The sequence below is a fragment of the Bison bison genome, unplaced genomic scaffold, assembly GCF_000754665.1.
Source record: "Bison bison bison isolate TAMUID 2011002044 unplaced genomic scaffold, Bison_UMD1.0 scf7180017864482, whole genome shotgun sequence".
Classification (NCBI taxonomy): domain Eukaryota; kingdom Metazoa; phylum Chordata; class Mammalia; order Artiodactyla; family Bovidae; genus Bison; species Bison bison.
Genome location: NW_011495042.1, coordinates 2,303,801 through 2,326,063, shown reverse-complemented (window position 1 = coordinate 2,326,063; position 22,263 = coordinate 2,303,801). Strand labels below are relative to the sequence as shown.

Below are 22,263 nucleotides of genomic sequence, written 5' to 3'. Positions count from 1 at the left end.
AGACAGCCCTTGGACTGCAAGGAGATCCAACCAGTCCATTCTGAAGGAGATCAGCCCTGGGATTTCTTTGGAAGGAATGATGCTAAAGCTGAAACTCCAGTACTTTGGCCACCTCATGTGAAGAGTTGACTCATTGGAAAAGACTCTGATGCTGGGAGGGATTGGGTGTAGGAGGAGAAGGGGACGACAGAGGATGAGATGGCTGGATGGCATCACTGACTCGATGGACATGAGTCTGAGTGAACTCCGGGAGTTGGTGATGGACAGGGAGGCCTGGCATGCTGCAATTCATGGGGTCGCAAAGAGTCAGACACGACTGAGTGAGTGAACTGAACTGAACTGAATGGGGGCAGATATCATGATCTTAGTTTTTTTATTATATAGTCTTAAGCTGGCTCATTCATCCTCCTCCTTCACCCTTATCAAGAGTCTCTTTAGTTCCTCTTTGCTTTCTGCCTTTAGAATGGTATCATCCGCATGTCTGAGGTTGCTGATCACTGCTAGTTGCAGTGCGCAGCAGCTCTTCTCTAGCTGTGTTGCATGGGCTTCTCATTTCGGTGGCTTCTCTTGTTGCGGAGCATGGGCTCTGGGCATGCAGGCTCAGTAGCTGTGGCACACAGGCTTGGTTGCTCTACAGCATGTTCCATCTTCCTGGACAGGTATCGAACCTGTGTCCCCTGCACTGGCAGGCAGATTGTTACACCACTGGACCACCAGGGAAGTTCCTAGGCTTAACTTTCATGTCAGCAAGAACTACTAAAGAAAAAAATTATTCATGATACTAGTTAAAATAGTGAGGCAGACTTTATTCAGAATGACTTTTGCTGTAGGTATAGGGACTGCTGCAGTGGGGTTTTGCAGGAGGGGAGAAAGATCAGGCTTAGCTCTGAATATGATAAGAAAAAGTGGAAGTTTATAGCCAAGGAGCAGAGTGAGGGTCAGTGGATGGAAAATTACTAATAGGAAACATCAAGAGTAAGGGGAGAGTCTGGCTAAGCCAGCCTAACAGGATTCTTGCTGAAGGCAGGCCAGGATGATCAGACATCACTTGGGAGTTGATGGAGGATGATGAAGGGCAGAGGGAGTCTGGCCAGACTGACTTCGTAGAATTCTTGGCATGATTGGGTCATGCAGAGATAGACACAGAAGTCCATAAGCTGAGGCCTAGTTGGAAAGGGGGTTCTGAGGAGTTGGCTTCAGGTAGGGCTTGATGGCAGATCCCTCAGTAGCACCAGGACCCAATTTGTCTCTCAGCTTCCTGCCTTCATTCTTAGCAGACTCATCTAGCTGGTTCTGGGATGGCTGCTGCAACTCCTGAGATTTTTATTTCCACACAGCAGGGAAAAGAATCTGGGTTCTAGTGTTCCCCGCAGAAGTCCTGGGCTTTCCTCTGGTTAGTCTGGTTGAGATAATATACTTGCCTCAACCACCTCTGTGGTCAGGGGATGGAATGACTGGATTGGATTAAGCCAGACCTCAGACCTATGGTATGTGGGGTGAGGTCAAGTTCTTAAGACAAAACGGCTCAAATTTAGAGGGTTTTGTTTTGTTTTGTTTTTTAAAGGGAAGTCCAGAAGCAGTGACCAGAAAAGGGGGAGGAATAGATAAGAGGGAAAAATCACAGATAATAAGCCTATCTATACCTTCAGTAATTTGACTATCACAGCTGGGGCATTTTTATTGAAAAACCATCTACAAAGTAGCAAGAATCTTGCCTGCATCTCCATAATGGAGGCCTGAAAGTTGTGCCTGGAAGATCTGAATCAATGTCTGAAACATGACAGCTCGGATAAGAATTTACATGGCTGCCCCAGGATTCATTTTTTAAAAGGTCACAAAAGCATGGGAATAAATGTCAAGTTGGAATTATTTATTACTCTTGCACCTCGAAGTCATTTCTAGTGAGTTTACTTTACCTAGTGAGGTAAACAGGGGAAAAGACTTGTTTTTACACTAAGGGAAGAAACGATTGAAGAAATGGAGACCCCCGTATTCCTAGAAATTTCGGACACAGAGGCTTTTGTATTAAACAAAGAGAGTGCAGAGCAAGGTGCAAGAGGCAGGGAAAATGAACAGAGGGTAGAGGAGTAAAGCTGGGCAGTGATTCAAATAAAACTCAAAGATGTTAAAGGAGTCCACAAAGAACTCAGGACTTTGGTCATTAAACTTTTTTGAACAGTGCTTGAATGAATCCAGAATGTCTAAAACTTGGTAGGTTGCAACAGGGTAGGCGGGGCAAGGTGAGGAGGGAAAAGGGTGAGGAGGTGGCGTGGAAGGGACCAGCAGGAGACCATCCAAGAGGGTGGCTGGGAAGAGAGAAGGGAGAAGAGGAGGAGGAAGAAGAAGAGAAAGTTGGAGGATCAGGCACCATAACACGGAAGGCGCATGGATGGCAGGGAAGGCAGGGGCACCAGGCAGACAGAACTAGAGAAACAGTTTGCCTGTGAGTCTCCCTGAGGTCAGGGAAGCCTGTTTTCTTTATCCTTGTCCACCCGTGTCCTGATGCAGGGCCTGGCTGTTAGAGCAAAAATCAAGGCAGGGGAGACTCCCAGAGAAGCATGCAGGGAAACTGGAGGGGAAAACACGGGGGTGGGAGATGGTTCCAGTTGAAGATCGAATGCCGGCTGTTAAAGGATACGCACGATAGTAAGTTGGAAGAAAAGTAACATTTAATCTCATCTCCAGGATATTTAACTTAATCACACTGCAAAGTCTCTTTTGCCATCTACAACAATATTCACAGGTTTTAAGGATTAGGAACAGATATCTTTGGGGATCACTATTCAGCCTACCACACAAGCTAATAGAAAAAGCAAAAGGAACATAGAAAACTCTTGTAGAGAAAGAGCTGTGGAAACACTGTTCCTCGAGATGATCACAGGAAATAAATGAGACATATTCTTCTAGATTTCTTTCCATGCACATACTAACACATGCATTTCCTTTATTCCCTTTCCTTTCTGCAAAATTGAAAGTGGGATAACTTTTGACACAGCCCAGCAACTTGTGTCTCTCATTTAATAATGGATCTTTGTAGCGAGCTCTTTAAGAGTGGAAGAAATTTACTTTCATGCTTACTGTCTTGTTTGATGTAAAAATAGCAATTTTCCAGTAAAGCAAGTGAACTTTTAGAAAAATTCTATTTGAAATAATCTCCCAGAAATGTCAGCATTAACTTTAATTCATAAGAGGAAAGAGATATTTTGAATCAAAATAAAGGTGAGGCCACTTGGAATTTAGTGTTTTGGGTAAATTAGAGAAAGGGCATGCTAGTTATATGTGCATACAGCATGACACCCTCGAAGGGCATGTAACTTTGTGTGGTATGTTAATGTGAGAGTCAGTGCTTCTGATGTTCTGCCATCAACTAGCTGTGTGATCTTAAGCTGTATCCAATCTCTGGACCTCAGTGCATCCTTATCTTCGAAATGAGAGGTTGGCCTGGAAGTTGTCTTAGCTAATGATCCTTCATTCTGCACTTTGGGAAGGGCACTATTTTAGCAGGTGTTAGAGACCCACTTTTGAATACCAGAACTTTTACACTGAACCATCTGTATCCATGATTCTATATCAGTGGATTCAACCAACCACAGATGAGAAATATCCCCGCCTCCTGATTCTAGAACGTTCCAGAACCTATACATAGCATTTACACTGTTATTGTTCAGTTGCTCAGTTGTGTCCAACTTTTTGTGGCTCCATGGACTGCAGCACACCAGGCTTCCCTGTCCTTCAACATCTCCTGGAGCTTGCTCAAACTCACGTCCATTGAGTCGGCAATGCCATCCAACCATCTCATCCTCTGTTGTCCCCTTCTCCTCCTGTCTTCAATCTTTCCCAGCATCAGGGTCTTTTCTAATGAGTCAGTTCTTCTCATCAGGTGGCCAACGTATTGGAGCCTCACCTTTAGCATCAGTCCTTCCAATGAATATTCAGGACTGATTTCCCTTAGGATTGACTGGTTTGATCCCCTTGCAATGTAAGGGACTCTCAAGAGTCTTCTCCAACACCAAAGTTCAAAAGGATTGATCCTTTGGTGTTCAGCTTTCTTTGTGGTCCAACTCTCACATCCATACATGACTACTGGAAAAACCATAGCTTTGATTAGACAGACCTTTGTTGGCAAAGTAATGTCTCTGCTTTTTAATATGCTGTCTAGGTTGGTCATAGATTTTCTTCCAAGGAGAAAGTGTCTTTTAATTTCATAGCTTCAATCACTATCTACAGTGATTTTGGAGCCCAAGAAAAGAAAGTCTGTCACTGTTTCCATTGTTTCCCCATCTATTTGCCATGAAGTGATGGGACCGGATGCCATGATCTTAGTTTCTTGAATGTTGAGTTTTAAGCCAGCTTTTTCACTCTTCTCTTTCACTTTCATCAAGAGGCTCTTTAGTTCCTCTTCACTTTCTTCCATAAGGGTGGTTTCATCTGCATATCTGAAGTTATTGATATTTCTCCTGGCAATCTTGATTCCAGCTTGTGCTTCATCCTGGCTGGCATTTCACATTGATGTACTCTGCATATAAATTAAATAAGCAGAATGACAATATACAGCCTTGACTTACTCCTTTCCCAATTCTGAACCAGTCTGTTGTTCCATGTCTGGTTCTAACTGTTACTTCTTGACCTGCATATAAGTTTCTCAGGAGGCAGGTCAGGTGGTCTGGTATTCCCATCTCTTGAAGAATTTTCCACAGTTTGATATTTACATAGTATTTTCACTGTATAAGGTATTAACAGATAATCTAGGGATGATTTTAAAGTGTACAAGAGGATGTGCATAGGTTATATGCAAATATCATACCATTTTAATGAGAGACTTGAACATCCTTGGATTTTTATATTCTCGAAGGGTCCTGGGATACCGTGGTGTGACTATACTGACTTGCTTGCTGTGATCTTGAGCTAAACAGCTCCACTGGGCCTCAGTTTTGTTCTTCAGTCCTCCATTGTCCCCTTCTTCTCCTGCCTTCTGTCTTTCCCAGCATCAGGGTCTTATCCAGTGAGGCGGCTCTTCATATCAGGTGGCCAAAGTTTTGGAGCTTCAGCTTTAGCATCTTTCCTTCCAATGAATATTCAGGGTTGATTTCCTTTAGGATGGACTGGCTTGATCTTGCAGCTTGGTAAAATGAGCCTGCTGGACTAGAGTCTTCTCAAGATTGTTTCTAACTCTCACATTCTAAGACAGTGAGTCTCAAACTTAAGTGTGCCTAAGAATTCCCTAGAGATTTGTTAAAATGCAGAGTCCAATTCAGCAGGTCTGGGATAGGGTCTGCAATTCCACCACATTCCTAGCAAGTGAAGTTGATGCTGGTTTGAAGTGTACACTTAATGACAAAGTATTTGGATTTTGAACTGTCAGGAAACTTTGTTAAAGACTTGGAATTTGGCAAGAGATTAGCGAGTGGGTGGTTTGCTGGCCTGGGGACTATCTGGTGCTGTGAGGTGTGCATATTTGCATACGGTGTCTTCTACTGACCATACATAAACTCTTTTAGGAAAGTGGGTGGTCAGGTGTCTTGCTTTCCTGACACCCAGCCCAAGTGTCAAGTGAGGAAAACACTTTATTTCCAGCTTTAGCCAGGTAATTCCCCTCCCAGAGCTAGACCACGGATGTGGTGGAAGATGTCTTAACCACCACGTGGTCCATTAAGGATCAAGACGTTGAGAAAGAAGGAGGATGGACTTCAAACCGTGGCCTCAGGTTTCCTCCAGTGGTCTTTACACCACGTGCCGCCTAGGAGCACTAAACTGATGGCTTTCACACGTCTGCTGCAATTAAGAATCTGATTCTTGTACGTTTAGAGTTTTGCAGTCGCCAGGCTCTGGGTGGAGTACTGGGTCCAAAGGCGGGGCTTGGAGCCGGGAGGCGATGCCAGTGACCAAAGAGCGGAACCCGGGACTGTAGTGCTGCGACCCCGGCCTCAAGGAATGCCGGGAGTCGGGACCAGGCAGCGCTCCGCCTCCTTCGGCTCAGCTACCGCCTGTCTGTGTCTGTGGCGGCCACTATCGATAAAGTTGTTGTTCTGCCAACATGGCGGCGCCCATGGTGACTGTCCGGGCCATGTTCGTCTAAGGTGGGAACCGAGGAGTAAGGAGCCGCAGGCCAGAGCCTGTGAGCAGGTAAACCCCTGACCCGGGCTCAGCGGGAATCGAGACGCGACCTGATCTCCTCTCTCCCGAGATAGATAGATTTCGACTTGCCGGGAGCCAGAAGGGAAAGTGCGGTCTGGGTTCGGTGATCTCGGAGCTGTGCAGTTTCCTAATTGAAAGTCTCTGAGATCCAGATCTTAAGACTCTTTGAGCCACCGACTCCGTTGATAGTTCTGGGCCCTTTCCCAGAAAAACGTCTATGTGCGCATAGTTTTGTACTCAGGCCCCTCTCTCCACTCTTCTACTACCCCAGTGGGTCCCTGAATCTTTGCCCACCTCATCTCGTGACCCACAGATGATTGTCACAGCATGTTAGGGCTCGATGGTCCTCAGAGATCATCTGGATTTACCCCTTCATTTTAAGGAGAAGCTGGTGTTCTGGACAGGAAATAATTTCTCCAAGGTCACATAGAGATTTAGTTGTTTTGTTTGCACGTAACTTGGCTCCTTGTTCATTTCCCGGGTATATTTTTGCACACTTTCTTTTGGGTGCACGCTGTGTCCTGTGCTTTCCCCACATGCTGTGTTACTTTGCCTATCTTTTCCTACTCTTCTCCTAGGTTTCTCTATACCTATGATTGTCATTTTGGGTCCAGTTCTCAGGCCTCTCCTATGGTCACATGCTGGTACCCCCACCATTCTCAAAAAACTTTAATCCTAAGTGAAGTTGAGGTCAGGGCTGACTCTTAAAGAGGCATGGAATAATGGGAATTGATGCTTTGGAAGGATGTGGTAGAAGAGACAAGGTTCCAAACATCTAGGCAAGGAGCTGGATGTGATAGAGCTAAGGAAGAAGAGGGCCAAGTTGATCATAACACAAAACATGAGTCACACCTTTCATATTCATGGTACGGGCATGGTGCTCAAATAAAATCACTGCTCTTTATCAGCAAGAGGCAGTGTCCATCAGGGCTTTGGTGGTGGAGTGGCCCATAGCAGGGCCTGGGAAGTAAAAGAAGGGAACTGAACTGAGCTCCAGGGTTGCAGTAAATCTTAACCCTGAGTGCACTGGGTGCTGAGTCTGCCTGAGTTTGGGGGTTCCCCTAACATTAAGGGTGTGGACTTTTCTTAAAGGATCTTGACACATATATTACCACATTGCTCCCCAGGGAGGTGGAATCAATTTACATTCCACCAGGAGTGTATAAAAGTGCGCATTTCTTTTCATAACAAATTTTTGCCAATGTGATAAGCAAAGTGTTTCCTTGTTATTTTAATGTGCATTTCTTTGTTTAGTTATAAAGTCATTCTTTTTTCTTATATTTGTAAGTCATTTGTATATACTCTTTTCTCCTTTGCCAACTTTTAAAATTAGGTTTTTGATGTTTCTTTTTATATGTGAATTCTTTATAGGGAAGGATAATCTTTTTTTGTAGTTTTAGCAGTTTTCTTTCGGCTTACTGTTTGCTTCTAATTTTGTTCATGGCTTTTTGTTGGTTTGTTTTTTTGACTGCACTATTCGGCATGTGTGATATTCTAACCAGAGATCAAACATGTGCCCCTGCATTGGAATTGTGAAGTCTTAACAGCGACCTCCAGGGGAGTTCCCAGGTTCATGGTGTTTTTGATATGCAGGTTTTTCACATTTTTTAGAGAGTTTTATTAATATTTTTCCTTTTGAATTCTTCCATTGCTTTTATGCTAGGACGGAATGTCCTGCACCTTGTAGAGAATTAGTACATACTCTATTTTTTTCTTGTTTTATGGTATTTTAAAAAATTCTTTAATCTATGTGGCGTTTACTCTGGACTTCCCAGGTAGTTCAATGGTAAAGAATCCAGCTGCCACTGCAGGAGACACAGGAAACCTGGGTTTGATCCTTGGATTGGGAAGATCCCCTGGAGAAGGAAATGGCAACCCACTCCAGTGTTCTTGCCTGGAGAATCCCGTGGACAGAGGAGCCTGGCAGGCTGCAGTTCATGCAGTCGCAGAGAGTCAGACACAACTGAGCACACACGAGTGGAGTTAACCAGCATCAAAACAAAGAGCTTGTAAGACTGTAGTTCAGGTCAGATTTCTATTTTTATAATTCCATCCTTTTCCATTCTTTCTGTGTCTCCTTATGTGTTCTTAAGGAATGCAGCCTAAGAGAGAGATTGCAGGTATCTATATGCCCTCTGCTAAATTAACATTCTTTAGCTTGCAAAGACATAAAAACACTGACTTAACTAGAGAACCATAAAGTCCATGACTCTATGATAGTTCTAATTATGTAGAAATCGAACTCCTCAAAATAAATGTAATTGCCTTAATTGTACAAAATGTCTGTATATATTAGGTTGGTCATATGAAATTGCTGACAGTCAACTAATTATATAGTTTACTCTGGTATCAATAGTCGAATCTACACACTTTAAAATAGCCAAGCCCATTAGATAGGAAAGTGAAAGTGAAGTTGCTCAGTGGTGTCCAACTCTCTGTGACCCCGTGGACTATAGCCCACAAGGCTCCTCCATCCATGGGATTCTCCAGGCAAGAATACTGGAGTGGGTTGCAGTTTCCTTGTCCAGGGGCTCTTCCCCACCCAGGGATGGAACCCAGATCTCCCACATTGCAGGCAGATGTTTAACCTCTGAGCCACCAGGGAAGCCCTGTTGGATAGGAAGGGAGGTGTTTTGTTTGTTTGTTTTGTTTGGTCTGTTTCTGATTCCACCCACAAAGAAGCAAGAGGGGTTGAGTACAGTGAGAATTGGTATGTCAAGAACTTTTGCAGACCCACTTGTAAAATGTCAACACTTATGATGCCATTTTATATGTGTGAAACTCGCTTATATAAGTCTATAATGAACCCTCTTGGCAGCATTTATGACCTGGAACCTTTGCTAAATAGACTAGACCCCAGTGGACGTGGACAAAATTTTGAGAGGATCAAGAATTAATGCCAGCTTAAGAGTGCCAGTTTCTTCCTTCATTTTCTCTCTGGTTTTGAGAGATCTGTTTTCATTTGTTTCTGCACTGTAGCAAATGCTGTTATGTAGGAAGGCGGAACGTTTAGGCTGTTTAGCCATACATCTTAAATATTTGATGAATATTTGATGAACTGTCACCTCAGGCTTTAACTTAGTGATAAATCATGAAGCTTCTTCCATGAGGTCATTTCTGGAATTTACTGTTGGAGGAAACCGATGCAACGTTTAAGCTGAATTTTGAATCGCAGCTGGATGTCTTGGTGAGCCCTGTGGATTGTTTGCCAAAACCCATAGTACTCATCACTATTACACATGCTATATATTTATTTGTTTCTTTTCTTTTTTTGGCGGGTGGGGTGGGGTGGGTATATTTGCTTTACAATGTTGTGTTAGTTTCTGCTGTACAGCAGTGAATCAGCCTCATGGACTTCGTTCTCATTTAAGTTACTACAGAGCAGCATTGGGTAGAGTTTCCTGTGCTATATAGTCTGTTGTGATTAGCTATCTGTTTTATACATACTAGTATACATGTCAATCCCAGTGTCCCACTTCACACCACCCCGCCCCCTCACCATTTGTTCGCTTCTTACCTGCTTTTCTCTGCTAGTGTATAAGTGCCATGTAAGAAGTGACTATTTTTGTTCACTGCTGTATCCCCAGTGCCTGGAATAGTATGTAGACCTCAATAAATACTTGGTAAATGAATGAAGAAGTAAGTAAGAGTCTTCTAAATAATGGTTATTTCCTGGCTCAGCCTGCTGAGTATATTTAACTTGTAGTATGTATGAAGGATGCTGATCATAGCTCAGAGTCTCCAGTCTTCCTGGGAGACCTGTGTTCAAGAGCTCTTCTGATATTTGAGCCTAAGGCCAAGCCCAGATGTGCTTAGAGCTCTTTGGAAGCCTGGAATGATGGGATGTGAAGCCTGCTAGACAGACCCTAGACTGGCCTAAAGGCAAGGAAGGGGCCTCCGCTGCTCCCCATGTAAGCTGTGAGGTTGCAGCTGGTGCTGGCTCAGGTGATGGTCTCCTTTTGTTCCTATGGGGCTTTTGTATCTTTGCTGTTTGGGAGCACTGAACATCTTTACTATTTTCCATTAAAAAGTTTGTGTTTATCTTGACTGCACTTCTAAAGTATTCTTTTCAGGGAAAGAATCATCAAAATAAGAGGAAAGCCTGTGAATGCTGGCTGTGCTGAATGGAAGGAGGAGCTCCGGGAGGTTCTGGCGGCTCACACGTGTATTCTCCACTCTCTCTTTCAGGCCCTTTCCACCTTTTGAAGAATGGCTCCTTCTTGGCAGAGACTGGGTTTATATGCCTGTCTTCTAAAAAGGCAGCTAAACGATGGGCCAGATGTCATTAAGTGGGGAAGGAGAGTGATTCCAGGATGGTCCAGAGGTATTTACAGTGCCACGGGAGAGTGGACCAAGGAGTACACACTGCAGACACGAAAGGATGTGGAGAAATGGTGGCATCAGCGAATAAAAGACCAGGCCCTCACGGTTTCAGAAGCAGACGTGAGTATTCTAAGAGACACTGGAGGGTTGAGAAGAGGGGCGAAGGGCGTGGACTGGGGTCAGATTGCCTGGATTCAAATAAGTTATTGAGTATGTGACCTTCAGCCAAAGAACCAAGTCTCTCTAGGCATCAAATTTTTTTTTTAATTGAAAATAAGCAGTGATAATAGTAGTGCCCACCTGCTTCCCAGGATGCTGGTGACGGGTCACTGGGATGAGACCAGGATGGTGCTTGGAGGAATCTCAGAGAGGTGCACGTTCATGTAAGGGGCCTACGGATGCTGCCACGCTGGGCATTCTGGAGCCACAGTTACTGGGGGAACTCACCCAGACAGGAGCTGTAGCAGATGTCAGCTTCTCTGTGGTCCGCTGCCCGGTGGGGCGACATGCAGGGATCTGGCAGGGTCAAATAGGAGATTCCAGAGGGGGCATGTGGGCCTCTCAGCTGCGAACTTTTAAGTGGCATGTTCTGAGAAGTGTCTCCCTTGCCCCTAGAATGATGTTGGCCTCCAATCCTGCTCTGCCATCTTGGTTTGGGAGGTCCTAGCCCTTCCCTGGTGTAATCTGGTGCTGGGGTCCAACCTCATGGTCACAGATATATATAAGTTAGTGCACCCTTGGCTTCTAGTCTGTCTGCACCAGCTCAGTGCTCTACCTGAATTAATTGTCTTAAGCACTTGGCTGTAACCAGTTTCCATGGCATACTCTGCTAGAAGCCAGCTCCTTCTCTGGGAGGCCGGCCTCGTGGGAATCAATCTTAAATGCGTTAACCCTTACCTCTCAATATTGGTTACAATATGGAAGGTGTGGTTTGTTACATGAAATGTTGAATTTGATTAGAGTACACCACTATTAAGTAGTTTTACTCTTAAAATTCTGACCATCCTTTCATAATAGTAACCAGTCAAATAATATAAACTCTCTCTATGTTCAACTGGGGCTTCCCTGGTAGCTCAGACGGTAAAGCGTCTGCCTACAATGCGGGAGATCTGGGTTCGATCCCTGGGTCGGGAAGATCCCGTGGAGAAGAAAATGGCAACCCATTCCAGTACTCTTGGCTGGAAAATCCCATGGACCACTATGTTCAATTAAAGAGATTAGGACAAAGGCAAGCAGTTGAGTGAATGTATATTTGCCCAAGACCACAGTGTGCTAGAATCACCTTTCCTGATTCTCCTCTCTTATCAGACTCATTCTTTCTATGAGATTGATCTTTATGAAAAATGGGGAGTGGGTAGCTATTTGTCTTAAACTGAAGGATGGTTTTTTGCATTAGTTACGAAGAAAATCTGGTATTGAAAGAGATGTAAGTGATATGTGAAATCATAAAAAGGAAGGTTTAAATGAAATGCATAATTATACAATGAAAGCTTAACTTTTACCTCATTAGGAAATGAAAATTCTTCATGGCAACATGACCAGACTAATGTAGCTAAATATATTTTGGAAGCAGACCTTAGGGAGAAGTTTAATTCTGAATGAGGAGCATAAAATTAGCTTCTTTTTCTTTTGGTTTAGATTCAGTGGCCTCCAAACATTTTGAAGTTGTAGCTTTTTATTCTTGTGACATTGCATTCTTAAGTGTATGGTTTTCTAAAAAATTAAATGGGTCAAAATAAACTATGCTTGACTAATTGGGTAAATAGCTTTAGGAACATTGTGGGTGATCCCCAGTGGCATTCTGTCAGGGTTGAATTGGAAAAGGGTAAAGTGGAGAGAAGGCTAGATAAGGAGTCTGGAGCCCGGGCAGTAATTCTGGCTCCTCTCCCAAATTCACTGTGCTCTCAGCAACGTTTAACCTCTCTGATCCTCAGATTCCTTGCATTGTTTATCCCACAGAATTGTTTTGAAAATCAAAGGATAAAATAAGATTAAACTCATTTTACAAACTGAAGTGTTATATAAATGAAAGATGCGTGCTAAGTCACTTCAGTCTTGTCCGCCTCTTGGCAGCCCTGTGGACTGTATCCTGCCAGGCTCTCCTGTCCATGGAATTCTCCAGGCAAGAATACTGGAGTGGATTGCCATGCCCTCCTCCAGGGCATCTTCCCAACCCAGGAATCAAACCCACACTTACCACTAGCACCACCTGGGAAGTCCCATGAACGAAAGATACCAGAAGATAAAAATGTGTGGTGTATCTTTGACAGGAATGAGAATATGACTAGATGCTGGTAGATTTTAAAGCATGTCTATAATCAATCTCACTCTGGTAGTAGCTACATTTGAAATCCACTGGAAATGAGTTTCCAGAAGTTGAATATTTTACCATCATCTTCATAATCATCGTTATAAAAAAAACTTTCATTTAATGAGCATTTTAGTGTGTTAGGCACCATCTTTCCTTTCATTATCTCATTTAAATTCTGAAACAGCCCTGAAAGTGCATAGTAGTATCCTCATTTTGGAGTAAGAAAACTGGGAGGGAAGTTTGGTAAGTTGTTGAAATGCATAACTCACTTGTTGTTCAGTCGCTAAGTCATGTCTCACTGTTTGTGATAGCATGAACTGCAGCATGCCAGGCTCCCCTGTCCTTCACTGTCTCTTGGAATGTACTCGAGCTCATGTCCATTGAGTTAGTGATGCCATCCAAACATCTCACCCTCTGTCCTCAATCTCAGTTGTGGCACAGCCCAGATCCAGACACATTTGAGTCCTAAGCTCATGCTTTCACCAGGAACCTTCTTTTGTCTCACCTTTGATTTACAGACTGTGAACTGAGCCCAGAAAAACAAAGGAATTTGCCTGAGGTCTCACAGCTAGTGGCAGAGCTTGGACCAGATCCCATGCTGCAAGCTTCCACTGCGCGGTCCACTTCCCTCCATTTGCTAGTCTCAGCAAGAGTTTCAGAGCATGATCCATAAAGAGGCAGAAGTTATCTTTCTTCTGATGTCAGAGCTGACAAAAATAATAGGACCCACTTATATAAAAACCATCTATTTTCCATCACTTCCAGTCTTAATTTCTATTAAAGGCTTAAATTCTTACACTTTTATATAATTATGAAAATGTCCCTTTCAATCAGATTCCTGCTCAAGTATAAACTCCCAAAATTCCTTCCTTCTACTCTCAGAGAACAGAATTCGTCTCATTGTCACAGAGGAAAATGGCTTAGTTCACACAGAGAAACAGAAGGCAGGGACAGGCAGTGTGCTGAACACCTTTTCTGCAATAAAGAAAAATATTCATGAATAGTAAAAACTTGCTAGCAGTACTTTTCTGTATCTTCTGTGGACTCAGTACTCTGAAATCACTGCAGATGGTGACTGCAGCCATGAAATTAAAAGACGCTTGCTCCTTGGAAGAAAAGCTTTGACCAACCTAGGCAGCATATTAAAAAGCAGAGACATCACTTTGCTGACAAAGGTCTGTCTAGTCAGAGCTGTGGTTTTTCCAGTAGTCATGTATGGATGTGAGAGTTGGACTATAAAGAAAGCTGAGTGCCGAAGAGTTGATGCTTTTGAACTGTGGTGTTGGAGAAGACTCTTGAGAATCCCTTGGACTGCAAGGAGATCCAACCAGTCCATCCTAAAGGAAATCAGTCCTGAATTTTGGAAGGACTGATGCTGAAGGTGAGGCTCCAATACTTTGGCCACCTGATGTGAAGAACTGACTTATTGGAAAAGACCCTGATGCCGGGGAAGATTGAAGGTGGGAGGAGAAGGGGATGACAGAGGATGAGATGGCTGAATGGCATCACCAATTCAATGGACATGAGTTTGAGTAAGCTCCAGGAGTTGGTGATGGACATGGAAGCCTGGTGTGCTGCAGTCCATGGGGTCGCAAAGAGTCGGACACGACTGAGCGACTGAACTGAACTGAACTAGCTCGTATGTAATGAATTCCTCAATTTTGCCATAAGTTTCATCTTTGTTGGAGAGACATACAAAAAAAGATATTAATGAAGACGCTAGATGTAGAAAATGTTTGGGGTAAGATTGTCAAGTAAACATAATTTTTTAAATATATATGGTAATAAAAACAAGGTGATTATAATAAAAATACCTTTAATGTAAAAACTTTAAAATGAAAAACTAGAAATAGTGTATATCAAATATTTTATTGTTTTTTCAGGTCCCAAAGAACTCTGTAACAACTGTTTTCTTATGTCCCTAAAAATTCCCCCAAAAGAAGCAGTAGGCCTAATCTGTGTCAACGAGTAAGGTAGAATTGAGTGGATAGTCTGCCTATTTCTCGTTCTGTACCAGGTATCAGAATGAGGTCTTGCACTTCCTTTGAAGGAGTTGTTTACAAATTGAGAGGATCGTCTGTCACTTGCCTTCTTAAAGAAGAAAGTCCTGAGTCCCCAGTGACTCCTGAATCTCAAGTTGTCTCTCTTGCTTCTGAGATTTTCCTGAGTTATGGTTGCACAGTTTCCAATTAAAGTGCATGATCAATGTGGGGCTTTCCATCCATTTCTAGAAATCAATAGGAGCTGTCACTTTAGTATTACAGGTTTCCAGGTTTATTATGCAAACTCGTTATTCGTTCACTTTTCCCTTTCCTTCCTTCAGGCAACTTGACTTGCCACACAGTTGATCATTTCTAGAGGAAGCAGAGTATAGAGAAAAGTACCATTCTGGTCTGTCTTGCCACACGACAGTGGCCCTGCTAAAGATTTGTCCACCTTCTTTGCTGAGGGAAGTTGAAAGCAAGGGGTCAAGTGAGATTTGGAAAGAATTCGATTTCTGGTTTCTTCTGCTCCCCTGATTACAGTTGGCTGTCAATTATCAGTCATGCAAATAAATACTTAGCACAAAGTACTCCCCCTGCCCAATACCACTCGCACACATAAGAATGGTCATGAATATTCTGTTTTGCATTTGTTTTCATTAATTTTGGAGAAGCAAAGCCTTGAAGAACTCTTGTAGAGCTCTCGGAAGCGAGTAAGAACAGAAAGAGAAAAACAGGAGAAAAAAAGTAGTGATAGCATCAGAGGATCCAGACACTTAGGGACTAAACAGAAGCAGTTACCTGTTCTCTTCCTTTCTTCAGAGGCATCCCTTCTCCCCTGGGCGAGGATTTAAGGCCCGTTCTCAGGCTTCAGAGCACAAAGGCTGGCAGACATTTACCCAACAGTTTGTTAAACTAGGGGGTCAGTCAGGGAGGTGGGGATTGGGGTGGGGTTATGTGGTTAAAACATGATCCTTGCCCTTGAATGACAATTCCTTAAGGTCCCCAATAAGGAATCAATTAAATGACTACCTCCTTTCCAGCCTTCTCCCCTCGTGTGTGCAAATTTGTGTCAACATTCACCATCATAAGAACTAAGGTCCCAGAGGCCGACGTTCCCGTGAGGATGTCCTGCCATGTGTCTGTTGTGTTCCAATCCATGAACCTTTTTTCCTGTTTCTCATGATGAAACTGTGTGTCTTTGGATGCTGGAGCATTATGTAACCCTGGCCTGAGGCTGCCTGTAGATCACCCCCTGGGAAACAGCAACCTGGCTAAGATTTTCTCATTACCCTCCCATTTCAGCTTTTTCTGTTGAAAGATAAGCTCGCAGTACAGCAGAGAAACCTGGAACCTGAATCCGCGCCTGGGGACCCGCTCAGTCCAAGTCTGCCTGCAGCTCCCCGGAATTTAGGGAGGGGCTCCATTTTAGACTTGTCACATCTCTGTGATTCACCGTTGTCTCCATGAATTTTATGGACACATATGTCAGAGCTTCGTTTGGAAAAACATACAGTTCTTTAAGTCCTAGATAGCTGTTCTAAAAGAGAAAAAGGCAGATTTAAAAATAAGTAGGGGTAATTAGCACTGTGAGGTTGTTTGGCATTATTTTGGACATTCTTTAGGATAACCCAGGGCTTTGAATTTTGGCATTTGGCTTTTTTGTCCATTTACCTTATGGGAATGTTTTTTTTCTTTTTTTTAAAAGAAAGCTTTTGAAAATGTTAAATTATTACCTTGAATAAAATGCCAAAATATTATATGTGTACCTAGTTCCCTGTGAATGATGAATAAATACTCACTGCATTTTTCCTTCACCCTTTCCTAGAAATCAAAGCCCAAGTTTTACGTGCTTTCCATGTTCCCTTATCCCTCCGGCAAGCTGCATATGGGCCACGTGCGTGTGTACACCATCAGCGACACCATTGCACGCTTCCAGAAGATGAGAGGGATGCAGGTAAGGCCCAGTGCCCGCTGGGGTGGCGCTTCCCTGCCCCACTCAGGACAGTCAGAATGTAGGACAAAGGAGACACCCAGTCTCAGTTAAGATTAGGGCAGCTTTGAGAAGCCTAGGGTTTCCTTTGATGAATTGGAGGACATAATAAAGCGTCAAGATTAATTGAGGGCCAGCCGTGTATTGGGTATTGTGCTGGGGAGGGAGGTGGGGTGCCGATGCAGTGGAAGGGTTCATGGGTACCATGTTGATACCACCTCAGGAGGAGTTCACGATGTGGTGGGGCTGATGCCCCTCAATAGACAGACATTAGAGAGGGAGATGAGTACAGTAGAACAAAAGAGGAGCAAATGCTGTGAGTAGGAGGTAGAGCCACAAAGAGATTTTTCTCCTTGTATTTTGATATTCTCTGTATTCTCTAATGAGCACGTATCTATCTTATAATGGAAAAAAGTCAAATTTTCATAACACAAAAATTTGGGGGGAAGTAACAGCCCTGTGGGAGTTGGGAAAGACTCCCTCATAGGGGACCAATCTGACATGGGTGTTGGAGGACAAGGTGAACTTTCCTGGGAGAGGAAGAGAAGAACACTTCCATGGCTGATGTGGGTCAGACCCCTTTCACTGCCAGCTACCCAGAGCCTGCACTTAACTCCTTAACAACACATCATCTGTAAGACAAGGTAGCAGTGATCATAGTAGCTTCTTGAACAACTTCTAGAGAGAGGCAGCATCAGAGAGGGGCGGAAAGCGTGGACCCGTGAACCAAATGGCCAGCACTCAGGCTCTAGCTCTTAACACTTAGTAAGCAGTCAGCCTTTAACTCATTACTGATTAACCTCTCAAACTAACACCTAGTTTTCTCTCATCTGTAAAAAGGGGATAAAATAGTACTTGCCCATTGGCCTTTCCCAAGGATTGAAAGATGATGATTGTGAAGCAATTAGCGCGTAGCTGGCGCGTAAGCATATAACCCGTAAATACGGTTGTCCTCAGCGGAGGGCTGGAGCCCGCCGCACCAGGTCCTGAGAGCCGTGCACACCTCTGCCCAACTTCGTGTTAATTATTTGTCACCTCGGTAGCTCAGAATCCACCCGGGATGGGAGTATTTACATCATGGAAATCAGCAGAGCCTGCAAATCAGGGCTTTTTCTGCTAGAGAGTCCATTGTTAAACATTTCCCTGCACTCCCCCTGGCTGTTGCTGTTATTAACCTCTCAGGGTCTGTATAAAGGGTATCTGCTGCCTCCCAGTTCTTTCTGAAGATTTTCTTTTTTTTTTTTTAATTTTTATTTATTTATTTTAATATTTATTTATTTTAATTAGAGGCTAATTACTTTACAATATTGTATTGGTTTTGCCATATATCATCATGAATCTGCCACGGGTGTACACATGTTCCCCATCCTGAACCCCCCTCCCACCTCCCTCCCCATACCATCCCTCTGGGTCATCCCAGTGCACCAGCCCCGAGCATCCTGTATCCTGCATTGAACCTGGACTGGCGATTCGTTTCACATATGATATTATACGTTTCAATGCCATTCTCCGAAATCATCCCACCCTCGCCCTCTCCCACAGAGTCCAAAAGACTGTTCTATACATCTGTGTCTCTTTTGCTGTCTTGCAGACAGGACTATCGTTACCATCTTTCTAAATTCCATATATATGCGTTAGTATACTGTATTGGTGTTTTTCTTTCTGGTTTACTTCACTCTGTATAATAGGCTCCAGTTTCATCCACCTCATTAGAACTGATTCAAATGTATTCTTGTTAATGGCTGAGTAATACTCCATTGTGTATATGTACCACAGCTTTCTTATCCATTCATCTACTGATGGACATCTAGGTTGCTTCCATGTCCTGGCTATAATACACCACATTAACAAATTGAAAAATAAAAATCATATGATTATCTCAATAGATGCAGAGAAAGCCTTTGACAAAATTCAATATCCATTTATGATAAAAACTCTCCAGAAAGCAGGAATAGAAGGAACATACCTCAACATAATAAAAGCTATGTATGATAAACCCACAGCAAACACTATCCTCAATGGTGAAAAACTGAAAGCATTTCCCCTAAAGTCAGGAACAAGACAAGGGTGCTCACTTTCACCACTACTGTTCAACATTGTTTTGGAAGTTTTGGCCATAGCAATCTGAGCAGAAAAAGAAATAGAAGGAATCCAAATTGGAAAAGAAGAAGTAAAACTCTCACTGTTTGCAGATGACATGATCCTCTACATAGAAAACCCTAAAGACTCCACCAGAAAATTACTAGAGCTAATCAATGAATATAGTAAAGTTGCAGGATATAAAACCAACACACAGAAATCCCTTACATTCCTATACACTAATAATGAGAAAATAGAGAAATTAAGGAAACAATTCCATTCACCATTGCAACAAAAAGAATAAAATACTTAGGAATATATCTACCTAAAGATTTTCTTTTAAAGTGGTAAGTGCATCCATTGTCATAATTGGTTTCAAAATTTGTGCCGAGCTGACATTGGCAGCAAGAAGAATTCCTAAAAAGGAAGTCAAGGTACTGTGTCTCTCTGTGCCTCGAAGAGTTAACGACTTTTACTGTGAGATTCAGAGATTGGCCTTCTACAAGGGCCATCTCCCTGGGCTCTGCCAGGTGTTATTTCTCCCCGATATTGCTTTCCATCACTTCTGCAGTGTTTATTGGAAAGAGGTGGTGCAGAATAAATTGGCTCTTGTCAGGAAGTATATCTAACTGTGCTTCTTCAACTAGATTTAATCTTGTGTTGTTTTTTTTTTTTTTTTTTAAACTTAAGCCAACTTATTTTGGACAGTTAGTGAGTACAGGCAGTTGCTACAGATTAAACTTTTATAGCAAAACTGTGTGTTTATGGTACATTAGCAGATAGATGGTTGAGGGGGTATAGGTGGAACTCTGATTCTCTTGGATGAATGACACATTACAGACAAAGCTCCAGGCAGAACCCCAGGCCCAGACTTACTGGGACCCTTACAGACAGCTCAAACCCAAAAGACAAAATGGAGTCCCTTACCAGTAACTGAAACCCAAGGTCAGGCTAGACTCATGGATTGGGCAACCCAGGTTTGACCCTCGTTATACCACCTTCTCGCTGAGTGACCTTGCACGAGTCATTGAATCCCTTAAAACAGGGGTAATATTTATTCTTCGCTTCTGGGTTGTTGTTCAGGATAAATGAGACAGTACCTGTGTCTGGCCAATAATAATCCCCTAAAAAAAGTGGACGTCTCCAAAATCACTGCGGACATGACTTAAGCCATAAAATTAAGATGATTGCTCCTTGGAAGGAAATCTATGACAAACCTAGAAAGTTTATTAAAAAGCAGAGATCTTTGCCAACAAAGATCCATATAGTCAAAGCTGTAGTTTTTCTAGTAGTCACATATGGATGTGAGAGTTGGACCATAAATAAGGCTGAGTACTGAAGAATTGATGCTTTCAAACTGTGGTGTTGGAGAAGAGTCTTAAGAGTCCCTCGGACTGCAAGGAGATCAAATCAGTGAATACTAAAGGAAATCAACCCTGAATGTTCATTGGAAGGACTGATGCTGAAGCTGAAGCTCCAGTAGTTTGGCCACTTCATGCAAAGAGCCGACTCGTTGAAAAAGGCCCTGATGCTGAGAAAGATTGAGGGCAAAAAGAGAAGGTTGCTGCAGAGGATGAGATGGTTAGATAGCAACACCGACTCAGTGGACATGAATTTGAGCAAACTCTGGGAGATAGTGAAGGACAGGGAAGCCCAGCGTGCTGCCGTCCTTGGGGTCTCAAAGAGTTGGACGTGACTTATTGACTGAACAGCAACAAATGGTTATTTTGTAAGTAAATCAGGTCAGTATAAATTCCCTTCTCGAAGGGATCTTCCCGACCCAGGGATTGAACCTGGGTCTCCCACATTGCAGACAGATTCTTTACTGTCTGAGCCAGCAGGGAAGCCCTGCTCTGGGAAGTCACATAATAAATGAAATTAATCTAATTCATTTAATAATGACTCTGTACTCTCTTCTGCCCACTGAATGGATTTGCCTTTTGAGAAGCACCCAGCCATCGCCTGCTCTTTGTATCATCTATCCTGTGCCTCAGTTGGTTGGTGCCTCAGACCACCCTGTGTTATTTGGTTTATGGTATCTTAGTGACCAGCAGGCACCTGGGGCTCCCTGCGTTCCTGTTTCAGTTGCTCTCTTTAAGATGATAAACTGTGTGGAGCGGGAGGGTATTCTGCAGGTTCTCCTGAGATTAATTTCTTGTTAATTTTCATAGCCCGTATTTAAGTCAGATCATCCCCAAAATAACTGCCAAATACGGTGAAAAATTTGCCCTGCCATTTCTAAGTTACAGTGGCAGGAAAAACGCAAACCTTTGTCAACAGAGGTGGTCAGCAGCGATAAAGCCTGTCGGCTTCCTGCTGTTTTAAAACCCTTCTCTCCCAAAGTCAGGATTAGTCCTAGGGATAGGGCAGGGTTGGGTGCAGGTCAGATCCCAGTGATCCTGACTCGAAGGAGGGAAGGAATATCTGATCTGGAATAAGAAGATCTGACATGTGTGTTGATTAATTCATTAGGTACATAGTCCTTGGGCACCAACTTTGTTCGAAACACTGGCCTTTCTACTGTACTATAGAGTAGGACTGGAATCTTAAGTTCAAAGTCTGTCAGTAAGCTTGGAAAAATTCAGTAAACTTTGCCTTTTTCTCTAACTTGTTAACTTGTTGGTTGATTTGCTTAGTTCTTTTGCAAATTTGCTATTCTTTGCTGTGCTGGGTCTTTAATTACCGCGTGGACTTTCTTCTCTCGTTGCAGTGAGTAGGGGCTGCTCTCTGTTGTGTCGCCAGCTTCTCAGGCAGTGGCTCCTCTTGTGGAGCGCAGGCTCTCGGGCGCACAGGTTCAGCTGTTGCAGCGTGCAGGCTCAGTAGTTGTGGCGCATGGGCTTAGTTGCTCCATGGCATATGGGATCTTCCTGGACCAGGAATCGACCCTGTGTCTCCTGCACTAACAGGTGGATTCTGTATCACTGAGCCACCAGGGAAGCCCTGATTTGCGTAATTCTTGAGTGGAGGTATGGGAGTCATTCTGAGGCATGCTAAGAACAGCAGATGGGAAGTAAAAAGTGGGCTGACCTCTGCACCACGCCTGCAGTCTTCAAGGCCGCCAGTGACCTCCCTGGATGTGTCTCTTTCCTCATCCTTTCTCACCTCAGTGGCATGTCATACGATGGACCGTATCCCCCTGCTCCTTGAAAGACTCTGCCCTTGGCACGAGGTCCCACTCTGCAGGTTTTTCTCCTGCATCTTGGTTTCTTCCTCCCAGTTACTCCACAGGGTTTTCCCGCTCTGCTCCATCTTCGCATCCTCTAATCCAGTTGGAAAGTTCTCCTGTGCAGGCAGACCTCGGCGGTAGTGTGGGTTTAGTCCCGGAGCACTGCAATAAAGCAGATGTTGCAGTAAAGCGAATCATGTGAATTTTCTGGTCCCAGTGCATATAAAAGTAATTTTTACATTACACTGTGGTCTGTTGTGTGCAATAACATTAT

The 22,263-nt window shown here is 43.5% G+C and overlaps 1 protein-coding gene across 1 annotated transcript in view; it reads left to right on the top strand.

Moving 5' to 3' along the window:
• Window positions 1-5,897: 5,897 nt before the first annotated feature.
• Window positions 5,898-22,263, top strand: part of LARS2 (leucyl-tRNA synthetase 2, mitochondrial) — a 148,020-nt gene continuing 131,654 nt past the window's right edge. The window contains exons 1-3 of the mRNA XM_010862414.1: window positions 5,898-6,123; window positions 10,324-10,578; window positions 16,580-16,708. Of these exons, the coding sequence (XP_010860716.1) occupies window positions 10,345-10,578; window positions 16,580-16,708 (363 nt within the window). The 5' untranslated portion in view covers window positions 5,898-6,123; window positions 10,324-10,344. The remainder of the gene's footprint in view (window positions 6,124-10,323; window positions 10,579-16,579; window positions 16,709-22,263) is intronic.